Genomic DNA, 11,526 nt, shown 5'->3' with positions numbered 1-11,526 from the left:
TGCACACTGTGCATATTAATTTTGTATTTATAAAAACACATACTTGTATATATATATTTAGGAGATAGTTACTTGTACATATTTATTTATAATTTAAATTATAAACAAATGTTTATTTTTCTATTTTTCTTAAATACATGTATGTGTGTGTTTTTAAAAATATAACTATGCACTATGCTTTAATTCTGGATAAGCTGTCATAAAACACAAATTCTTATAACTCCACAAAATGTAAAACTTTTTTTACATAATTTTACTGTTTTATTTCACAGCATTTTTGCATATTTATAAATGCAGTTAAATGTCAAACCACAAACATAGACTGCAAATGTACACGTTGGGTATAAAATAAAATAAAAAATCTGGCACCCCAGCTGCGGGAATATTTCAGTTTAGTTTTTTACTGGTATTTTGCAGAGTTAAACAAAATATTTCATGTTCGTGAGCACTGACTAGTATTATAAAAAGCCTTGTCAGTCTGTAAAAATGCTGTAATACAGGGATGCTTTATCAAAAGGCAGTCCAATCAACTGGTGTTTTTCCCGATTTTTTTAGTAACATATTTGTTTTAGAGAAGTGTCTGCATCCAAAGAAGCCCAAATGTGCCGAGTACGGTGATGGATGTGAAGTCTCAAGGATGTGATGACGTTTCTGAAAATAGCCAGTCACATTTCCTTAAAAATTACTGGTCAAACTAAATACAGTAAAGTTAAATTTCATGAATCAACTTACTCTGTCAATCACTCTTCCTTTTCTCTGAGCATATGAGCCCCACAGCAAAAAGACCAGGCTGTCGAGACTGCTGCTGAGCCGCTGGACCACAGCATCTGTGAAGAGTTCCCAGCCTTGACCCTCATGGGACGTGGGCTGATGAGACCTCACTGTCAACACAGAATTCAGTAGCAGAACACCTGACGGTGGAAAGAAAATCCAAGCATGATACACCCACATTAAACACACTCAAAATAACCACAGCATTAGATACAGTACATTTTTAGTGCAGGCATTTCCTGGAAACGGAACCTATGACACTGGTGTTGCCCTGATAGTGCCATGCTTAACAAGATGTGCTGCTGGACACCATGAAGGCTATTTTCTGTTTATCTAACACCTTGATGCACATTAAACCTGATCAGTTGGTTACTGACCCTGTTTCGCCCATTCTGTGAGGTCTCCATGACCCGGGCGGCGGAAGCCTACAATATCTTCTGTCAGCTCCATAAATATGTTTTCCAAACTGAAATCAGTGAGCAAAAAAAGTAAACAAACATAAGAGCTTATGCTCTCATTATCTATAAGTGCAAGAGAGGATAAATTACCTAGGGCTTGGGGCAAAATGCAGCTGATCAAAACATATATTGTAAATAAAACGTACATTGACATGTGTTAGGATTGGTGATTTTTCTTTCAATAAAAACTGGCAAAAGTTTTCTATGATGGCTAGGTTTAGGGGTCAGGTTATGGGAAAGACTATTTAGTTTGCATATAAAGTCATTACATCTATGGACAGTCCTCGTGAACCATATGTGACCCTGGATCACAAAACCAGTCTTAAGTAGCACAGGAACATTTTTAGTAAAAGACAAAAATACATATGGGTCAAAATTAACGATTTTTCTTTTATGCCAAAAATCCTTATTACGTAAGGATCATGTTCCATAAAGATATTTTGTAAATTTTCTACCCTAAATATATAAAATCTTTATTTTTGTGAGTAGATGGCCTGCCACAGTGCCCCTGATTAACAACTTCAAAGGCAATTTTCTCAATATTTAGATCTCAGCCAGATATTCTCCTATTTTAACAACTCAAACATAAAAAGAAATCGTATTTATTCAGCTTTCAGATTATGTAAAAATCTCAATTTCTAAAAATTGACCCATAAGACTGGTTTTGTTGTCCAGGGTTACAATATGCAAGTATGTCCGTGCATGTGTGCATAATAAAAACAAACCCAATCAGAAAATACTAAACAATGTCTATTGAACAGATAAAGATATAACTGAATGTTACAGTTCCTACCTAGGTGGAGGGATTTTAGGTTTCAGCACACTAAAGGCTAAACCATGGGCCTGACCTAGGTTGTGATAGGGGTCTTGCCCGAGAATAACCACTTTTACCTGTAAGCACACATATTGAAACAGCTGGTATTGTAGTTATGGATCTCTTGACCTTTTATATCTTCATTTTTACTGTATTAAGGAACTTACATCTTCAATTGCACACAAAGTTGTCCACATGAACACCTGCTCAGGGCTGGGATAGACTGTAAAGCATTTCCTCTCTATTGTAACAAATGACATGAGCTGAAAAACAAAACAGGAACAGGTTTAGCATCATTAGCATTTTAACTTCAGTTCTTCTTTTTTGTAATGCCTCATCATACCGAGCATCATTTACCTTTGTGAAATAAGGTTTAGTAAATTCTGTCCCAATTTCTCTCCGCCAGCTTTCACCGACAGGTACAGGAACATTTCGGATAGCCAGCCTTTCCAGAGCGGTGCGCCTATTCTGCTCTATCTGTTGTAGTTGCTCCACGCTGAGCTGCATGTTCTCCTCACTAACATGATCTTTACATGACATTGTAATATTTAAACGGAAGAGATAATAGGAATAGCATGCAGTAGAGTTATTAAAATGCTCTTCACAATGGGACTATAGGTTTGGCATATTAGGAGAACCCAGGAAATGCGAGAAGATTAAATATATTGACATTTTGTCAGGGTTTTTTAACATATTGTAACCTAAAACAACCGAATAAATTCATAAACGTATATAAAACTTTAACATACCTTTTGACATGTTTAAAAGTAGGACAAGTTGAAATGTACCGTGCACTGGTCACAACTACAGCTGCATCACCGTTATACAGCCGTGCCATGCAAATGATGCTTTGCTTCACCATTCATTGCAAAACTGAAACTGAAACTTCGACTGCGTCTTCTAAAACATTACAGTAACTGTAACTTGAATGATGTCTGTATCACCATGTTGAATTACTTATAACAAAATGTTCAATCTTTGTCTGAATGGTTCAAAAAGTTTAAAAGCATTTTAGACATTAACATTGTGTTTTTTGGGGCTGTTTTAAAATGACTTTCACAGAAACAAGCTATATTCACACAGTAACCGTATGTCTCTGACTTACAAAAATCTTTTTTCATAATTGTATTCTTTAATTCAAATGCTTAATTTGTGAGAAGCAACATATTTTAAACAATAAACAGAATTTTAGTAAAGATACAACATCATGTTACTCTTTAAATAAGTGGCTTACAGTTTGGGCATGGTATGATGTCTTGAGAGTTGGACCCTGGAGGTTTGTGTCACTGCACAAGGCCAAGCCAGCTCCTCCAGTTTACTAGCCCCGAGGAGGGTTTGTTTTCGTGTAATCAGAGTTGCACGCTGGTCTAACCTGTTCTATAACCCATGCATTGTTGTGGACTGCGACACCAAATAGCAAAGTAACATGAGTGGATTGAGGAGATCGCAAGTGGGTTACAAGCGGTGGAAAGACACAGAAATAAGGTAATATTTCTAGATATGTTTTGTGTGTTTATTGGTAAGCAATGTTGTAACATTTTATACCAGGGCGTATAACTGAAGACTTTTACTAAGCATGATAAAAGCTTTCCCTAAAATTTCCAAAACAGGTTAGCTAAGCTCATATCCCACAAATCGTTATAGTTTTAAAATGGTCATAAAATGCTTTGGCGTGTAACTATTTCCCCATTTTGTGTAACACTGTCACAGCATTTCAGAGGTAGTTTTGTAACCATTAGATTTTTAACTGTACAAAATAAGCTATTTGGCACCTATTGTATTATTTCTACTGTTTGACATATCGCTTTATTGCATTTACATTTACATTTACATTACATTTAGTCATTTAGCAGACTCTTTTATCCAAAGCGACTTACAAGTGGGGTAGTTAATGGAAGCAATTGGGACAGCACAAGTACAACAAAAGCATAAGTGCAATCAAAAAGAAGACTGGTCTCATATAGCCTAACACAGTATACAGAATCATTCACTCATACTTTTTTTTATGGGTAGAGAAGAAAAGAGTAGAGAAGAAAAGAGTAGAGAAGAAAATAGAGTCAGAATAGATCAGTAAGATGTTGTCGGAAGAGATGTGTTTTCAGGTGTTTCTTAAAGATGGCTACAGAATCTGCAGCTCTTGAGAGATTTTTTACGAGAGAGAGATTGCTCCCTGTACTCTCTGTAAATCACTTTGGATGAAAGCATCTGCTTAATGACTAATAATGAATGAAATTCTAAATTCAGTCTGTTATGAGAAAAGTTGGCTAAACTATAAAGTACAAAGAATATCATTTACTCAATGTTTTGGTGTGTTGTGTTTAGTTTTGTGACATTTCAGACAGATGACAAAAGCATCCTTACCGTTCAGGATGAGAAGCCAGGCGAAAATGTGTCCAATGATCAAGGAGTTTCCAATAATCTGGAGCAAATTGACTTTGGGGATAAAAACATCAGAATCTCAGAAATCTCAGGTTAGCTACAGTTTTATCGTTTTTGAGAGTTCTCTTTGTTCCAGAATTATTATTAATTTTATCATTATTGTAAGGGCTTAAAAACCTCCTGATAAGCACTATGATTTTGCCAGCAGCAAGTATGGTTAAATGTTTTCCAAAGTTGAAATTCCTCATTTCTCAACAAAAAAATGATAAAGCACATACACGTTTTCATTTAAATGAAAAATGTAACTTGAAGAAGTCTAACTTGTGTTTGTAGCTCCAGTGCTAAAGTGGTTCAGGCATTTTGACATTTGACTGTTCATTTACACAACAATGTTTTTTTTCACTGTCTGCCTACCTGCACACTCTTCCTGCAGTGCATTTTAATACTTTAATAATAATAAATATTATATTTTTCCATTGTTTGAATTCGATCAAGGCAAGTATACATCTATAATGATTGCGGCATATTAAAATTTACAGTTTGGAAGTCTACATGTGAAACAAAATATGAAAACAACCTCGGAAAGATAACATGAAAAGTCTTTGGACACTGTTACTGTTCAATAAAATGATGTATCAGCCTAAAAAACACACCAATTGTTGTATCAAGTTTGACCTTTTATCTTGAAATCTGACCACTTTATGGGTGTTTTAACTGCTCTACCACTTTAAACCACTAGGGACCACCTGGGTTTACCAATAATTGGTTTAATCTAACAGTTGACGCCACAATAAAAACGTTGTTTTTTAACTTCTCTAATAAGCAGAAAAAATGGGGGGGGAAACAAATGGACAGGAACATGTGAACAAATGGAAATAAAAACATGAAATATAAAAATAATTTGATGCACACTCATTTATGAATGAATAACTCCTCCTACATGATTTATTTGATAAAATAGTGATTTGTATTCTAGGACCTTTCCAACGATGTATAGTTTGTCAAGATTATATTATAATTCATATGCAAAACAAACAAACTCAGATGCTCCTTATATGGAACAGCGTCAGGTTAAATTGGAAGCACTTCCGCTCTGTATTTACATGCACCGCTTTGGAGACCGATCATCGTTAGAAGTACCGCGAGAGAGATTGAAAAGCAGACGGAGCAAAAGTCTGCGCTCGCATCTCTCTCGCGGAACTTTGATGTCATAATCCGATCGTTGTAAGCAGCGCCTAATAAAGTCCGAACACACATATTTGGTCAGTCCATTTTCGGTGCTCTTACATCAATCAATCCCGCTCACTAAAAGCAACGCCAGAATGTCTACGTACCGCAGTTTAAAGAGCAAAACAACATCTCTGCCATCTTTGCTTAGTCGCAACCTCGTGTAAGGTCGTACTCGCCTCAAACCGTTTTGTAAATAAAGACGTGAAATGCTACCAAAACGCCATCAACCAACGTGTCTGGAGTCAACCCATCGTTAGCATTTGTGCACAAACGTCTATATAAGATAAATATCGCCCTCGTTACCGTTGCGTTTAGGAAACTTAGAAGAGCCACAAAACTACTTCTGATTTCATGGGTAGGCCTACTTGGTCTGTTTCAGTTGTCACTGTCTTGTCTATACAACCTGATACAATAATGTTAGCTAAATATAAACTAAACTAAATACATATTAAATAAAATTGAATTATTATTACATTAAAATGTTATAATAGCCCACAACCTAAAACAAAGGTTTTTAAACATATTCTATTGCCTGACTGCTTTAGTACTTGTGACACAGGAACATCAGGATATCAGATACTGTAGCTCCTCAGAAAACTATTTTGCATTCTTCCGAAGAGGGACTAGCACATAATATGCACAAACAGCCCAAAATAATTTTCTTGGTAACACGGGTCCGTTTTTTTAGAAAAAGGAATGTATTTTAAGCTTTAGAACTATACAGTCTCTCTTCATTGTGCGCAATATTTTGCTTCTTTCAGAAACCTTCAGTGTTGAAGATGCAGTTGAGGCTATTGGTTTTGGAAAATTCCAATGGAAGCTGTCCCTGCTAACTGGAGTTGCATGGGTAAGAACATCTTAAATTCCATTTTTTTTTTATACATTCCAAATTACTGAAAATACTTTCGACTATTCATTAAAACTCAGACATGTATGTTATTTCTGTGCTCAGATGGCCGATGCCATGGAAATGATGCTCCTTAGTATTGTAGCTCCTCAGTTGCGCTGTGACTGGATGCTTCCTAGCTGGAAAGTGGCATTTATAACAGCGGTCAGTATTCATTCCTGTACACTGTTCATTTTACTAATCCTTTGGGAAAAGTAAATAGTTAATGCAAGATATTTTTACATTAGTGTATTGTGAATGCTGTTGGAATACAGTATTTGAATCTTGACTCTGGAATCACTAATGATGTGTTTCTGGGTTCCTGTTAGGTAGTGTTCGTTGGAATGATGGTCAGCTCGTCCCTTTGGGGGAACATCTCAGACAAATATGGCAGAAAAGTGGTAGGTTTAAATCTAGCAGGTTTACTGATTAAATCAGTATTGTCAATACAGCTGTTCATTGCTTAACTAAAGACCTAAAGCAATCAATCAGTCAGTGTTGTTCTAATGTTGTTCTACATGTGTTGTCAGTGTTTAATACTCTGCATGCTGTGGACACTGTACTATGGGCTGCTCAGTGCTTTTGCACCTGTTTATGGTTGGATCTTAATCTTGCGAGGTCTTGTGGGATTTGGCCTGGGAGGAGCCCCTCAGTCGTGAGTCTTTCCATCTCCTCAATGAATAAACAAAGTGTGATGTGTTGTTTTAGCGCTCATACGTGTGCAACATTTATGCAGGATGTAACAAATAATTTGTGTTCGGTTTAAATGTAGTTCTGGATGTTTCATTGAGAGAGAGAACGTGGTGAAGCACTCATCAATTCCAAAATGTTGCGATCATGGCTTTCCATCATTGTGTCTTAAAACAAACAATATGTACACTTCCGTATTTCCCTCTGTGCCCAATAAACCTGTGAAGTGTTACATTTGCTCCCTACAACATCCTTTTTACTGAGAAGGACGTTCCCGGACATGTCGTTTTATAATCATGTTGTGGTGTTTTTCCTAATTCCTTTATGATTTGTACATTTTTAGAGTCTCACACTCAAAGTAGATGCATGTTTACTGATACTACAGGTGGAGGCCATTGTGTGTCTCTGGTTTGGTACTGATCATGTGTCAAGTGATAGTCTCCTCCTTTAATTTTTTTGTATTATTGATATTATAAAAATTTAAGATGAATTGTACAGTGGACTCTGCCAAGCGTTTTAATGTTTTTCTTAATGCCCTCCCCAACAGAGTGACGTTATATACAGAATTCCTCCCGGTGAAATACAGAGGGAGCTCCATAATCCTGTTAGGGGTAATCCACAGGATATTTATTTTACTGCCCACATTTTACATAATTGAAATAATAAAATATGCCATATTTAGTTTGCTGATTGATACAGACTAGCCTAAGTTAAATTAACTTAATAATTGTTTTGCCTGTACTTGAATTATTGTGACATATAAAACGTCTAGATAATGGTTAATTACATAATTATCCAAATCATGTCCTGTAGTCTTTCTGGGCCCTGGGTGCTGTGTTTGAAGTGCTACTGGCTATGCTGCTAATGCCCACATTAGGCTGGAAGTGGCTGCTTGTTCTGTCCACGCTGCCTCTCCTTGTTTTTGCTGCCTCCTGCTGTGTATGTATGAGTGTAGCAGTGTTTACGTTTTTTATTGAAATTAATGCCATTTTAAATTAGGAGAGAGAAGGCTAATTTACTAACTTAAGTTGAGAACTTTATTCTGAATCTGGATGTGAATTCGGTGAACTTGTAGTGGTTACCAGAGAGTGCAAGATTTGATGTGCTGAGAGGCAGAGAGGATAAGGCGCTGAACACTCTGAAGAAAATAGCTGCAGCCAATGGCAGGTGTTTGCCTAAAGGAAGACTTTTAGCCAACAGACAGGTAAATAAGTACATTTTCTATTTCCAATGATTATTAACAGATTTTTCTTGTTTTTGGGATAAGATTTGTGCATTTATGTTTCAGCCTGATCGGGGTAGAATCAGAGATCTCTTTATTCCAGAATACAGAAGGACAACACTTCTCATCTGGTTTATCTGGTGAGTCTCTGCAGATTGTTTCACAATTTTAATTTGTCAAATTTTCAGTAGATGACCGCCTATATTTGTTTTATGTACACAGGTTTTGCAATGCGTTTTCCTACTATGGTCTTGTGCTGCTGACGACTGAGCTATTCCAGGCAGGATCTGTATGTAGTGGTGTGTGGTTTTAATTGAATGTCAACGAAACCTAAACAAATATTTTTGTTTGGAAAGTAATACCTCTTCACTGCAAATCAAATTTTACAGACGTTGCTTATTACATTGTTTAAAGTTTTGTCTTAAGGTAGAGTTCACCCTATGCTTATTCACTACTTCCATGTGTGAAAATTATGAAAGTTTGTTAAAAAAAACGTAATCCTTCCTTGATTCCAGTGACTGACGGCTCTGGCCTGGAGCCTCGTTGCAGTTTGGGCTGCAAATATTTAACTTTTCATGATTACACAGACCTTCTGTGGACCACATTAGCAGAATTCCCAGGTGATGTATAGTTAGACTAATGTGTGCCTATTATGTTAGTTTATTAACCTTTATACAATGTTTTATAGGTTATAGATTGTATCCAGTGAACTAATACACAACTGTCTGATGTATGTCAGCATAGGTCTTCTGGTGTCCCTCTGGATCATTGATCGGATTGGCCGAAGAAAAAGCATGGCACTTTGCTTTGTAATATTCTCTCTGTGTATTTTGCCACTCTACGCCTGCACACAAAGGTCAGTTCATTACAGTCCAACGTTAGTTTAAAGCACAACTTAATTTAGTCACAAATACTATTTTAAGGGATTGTAAAGGACACAAAACCTGTTTGTTTTTGCTTTATTATTTCCAGGACTGTTCTCACAATCTTCATATTCATTGCTCGAGCCTGTATATCAGCAGGCTGGCAGATTGCATATGTTTACACACCTGAGGTGAGGATTTCTTGCACCTTCAGACCCCCATCTGTAATATATAAATGGAACTTCTTTTTGCCATCCTCAGGTATTCCCTACAGCAACAAGGGCTATTGGTATTGGTACAAGCAGTGGCATGGCTCGTATAGGAGCTCTCTTCACACCCTTTGTTGCTCAGGTAGATCATTACCTTCACTGTTCCAAAAAAATCTGACTATTCAAGTAATACACCTTTCGGATCCAATATTCTAAACCATGTATTTAACGTTTTTCCTGTGCATGTTTGTTTCTGTCCCCCTTCAGGTCCTTCTGAAATATTCAGTTTATTTGACTCTGTCTGTGTATCTTATATGTTGTTTGCTGGGCGCAGCAGCATGCTGGGTTTTGCCTATAGAGACCACAGGACAGAGCCTATCGGAATCAACTCCAACTATGATGGAACATGTGAAAACTGAGAGACCGCAAAGCTCTGCCGACTCCTCCAGCAACATGTGTCAATAACAGCGAAGTGAGGGTAGAAATGTCATTTAATGTTGCTGCAAATTCAAACTATATGGAGAGAGTAATAATTTTGTATGTAAAAGTAAATAAACAGTGCGGCATTGGTATGTGTTATATGTTTTATATGCAGATCATTTTTTTATGTTTATTTAAATAAGAGTTGCCTCCGTAAACGCATTATTTTTTTCAGATTAACGCGTTGAAAATATTTAACGCCATTAACGCAACGTCATTGTCTAGCGTTACATTATATAATAAAGTTAATATTCATAAAAAGGCAGGGCTCTCGAGTATCACGCATTCACTGTGAGACACACCACAACTTGTTTTTCTCACGCTGAGAAATAAGGGATAACTCATCCTGCTATATACAATTAAAAGCCGAGGCAAATGAAGGGCATTTTCCATACAGAAGTGAGTATCCCTATGCCCTACTCCCTTCGAAGGGCTGAGCCCTTGAAGTTAACTCTTTCAAGGGTGTAGGCTCTCGTGTATGGGTCTGGAACTCCCTTCACAAAGGGAATGACTGACCAAATGTTAGTTTGACAATGCTGCACATGCACTCTGAATCCAGCCCTCCTTTGTTGAAAATGTACAACATTTGAAATACTTGTTAAATATTGTGTAATTATGTCTTATTTCACTCCACTTGGTATTAATAAAGGGAATATATGATAAAGGAAACCTATAAACAAGTAGCTATTTTTAAACATATTAAACATACTTTCCTATCTTTTTACTATATTCTTACTATGTTAAATCATATGTATCGCTGACAAAAATAGTATAAAACAAATACAAACTAAATGATTGTACTTACATCTATAGGTAATTTAGGTAATATTTAATTCAAAATGCTTTGCGAGAACTCGTAATCTAAGATCACGTGATCGCAAATGGAACGGTCAACCTCACACGCCTCGCCACAGCCTGTACTTACAGATCAGGAAACCAGCTTGATCTCATCTTCACCCGTAACTGCACTACAGATAACATTCAATTCACACCTCTTCACATTTCTGACCACTTCTTCATCACGTTCAACATGCTCCTTCCTACATACACTACACCAACACCACTGCCTGTTTATTTTAGATGGGACCTTCGCTCTCTCTCCCCAGCACCCTCTCTGCTTAAGTGACATCCTCTCTTCCCTCCAGCTTTGCATCTCTAGATGCTGACACAGCCAACGACACCTTATGCTCAACACATACATCATGTCTAGATAACTTTTGTCCTCTGTCCTGCAGACCAGCTTGCGCCAACCCCTCCTGTCCCTGGCTGTCTGACATCATCCATGAACAACGGAGTACACTCAGGGTTGCTGCAAGGAAATGGCGAAAGACCAGGAATTCTGCTGACCTAGGGGACTACCAGTCACTACTCTCCTCTTTCTCTGCTAGTGTTACCACAGCTAATAAGTCTTTCTGTACCACCAAGGTGAGCAATGCAACTAACACTTCGCAGCTTTTCAAGACCTTTAGCTCTCTTCTTTGCCTCCCTCCTCCCCTGCCCCTTTCATCTTTGACTGCGGAGGAC

The 11,526-nt window shown here is 37.2% G+C and overlaps 2 protein-coding genes across 7 annotated transcripts; one reads left to right on the top strand and one right to left on the bottom strand.

Moving 5' to 3' along the window:
* Positions 1 to 342: 342 nt before the first annotated feature.
* On the bottom strand, positions 343 to 2,893 carry ungb (uracil DNA glycosylase b). Of its 2 annotated transcripts, XM_056745572.1 has the most exons (7): positions 2,793 to 2,893; positions 2,401 to 2,570; positions 2,211 to 2,306; positions 2,023 to 2,120; positions 1,149 to 1,237; positions 733 to 911; positions 343 to 651 (listed from the first exon to the last, which is right to left on the bottom strand). In XM_056745572.1, the coding sequence occupies exons 1-7, from the start codon at positions 2,800 to 2,802 to the stop codon at positions 511 to 513; spliced, it is 783 nt and encodes a 260-aa protein (XP_056601550.1). In that variant the 5' UTR covers positions 2,803 to 2,893; the 3' UTR covers positions 343 to 510. The 2 variants fall into 2 exon arrangements, with proteins under 2 accessions (XP_056601550.1, XP_056601549.1); XM_056745571.1 differs by having other exon boundaries at positions 2,401 to 2,842.
* Positions 2,894 to 3,393: 500 nt separating this feature from the next.
* On the top strand, positions 3,394 to 10,094 carry svopb (SV2 related protein b). Of its 5 annotated transcripts, XM_056745545.1 has the most exons (16): positions 3,394 to 3,528; positions 4,366 to 4,514; positions 6,414 to 6,499; positions 6,605 to 6,703; positions 6,868 to 6,939; positions 7,069 to 7,193; positions 7,776 to 7,839; positions 8,042 to 8,167; positions 8,304 to 8,432; positions 8,517 to 8,590; positions 8,673 to 8,749; positions 8,966 to 9,070; positions 9,195 to 9,306; positions 9,423 to 9,504; positions 9,575 to 9,664; positions 9,790 to 10,094. In XM_056745545.1, the coding sequence occupies exons 1-16, from the start codon at positions 3,470 to 3,472 to the stop codon at positions 9,985 to 9,987; spliced, it is 1,647 nt and encodes a 548-aa protein (XP_056601523.1). In that variant the 5' UTR covers positions 3,394 to 3,469; the 3' UTR covers positions 9,988 to 10,094. The 5 variants fall into 5 exon arrangements, with proteins under 5 accessions (XP_056601523.1, XP_056601527.1, XP_056601526.1 ...); XM_056745548.1 differs by lacking the exon at positions 4,366 to 4,514 and having other exon boundaries at positions 3,488 to 3,528; XM_056745546.1 differs by lacking the exons at positions 3,394 to 3,528; positions 4,366 to 4,514 and adding an exon at positions 5,549 to 6,007.
* Positions 10,095 to 11,526: the final 1,432 nt, after the last annotated feature.

This window comes from Triplophysa dalaica, chromosome 4, assembly GCF_015846415.1.
Source record: "Triplophysa dalaica isolate WHDGS20190420 chromosome 4, ASM1584641v1, whole genome shotgun sequence".
Taxonomy (NCBI): Eukaryota; Metazoa; Chordata; class Actinopteri; order Cypriniformes; family Nemacheilidae; genus Triplophysa; species Triplophysa dalaica.
The sequence above is the reverse complement of the archived record's forward strand: the minus strand, read 5'-3'. Positions and strand labels throughout refer to the sequence as shown.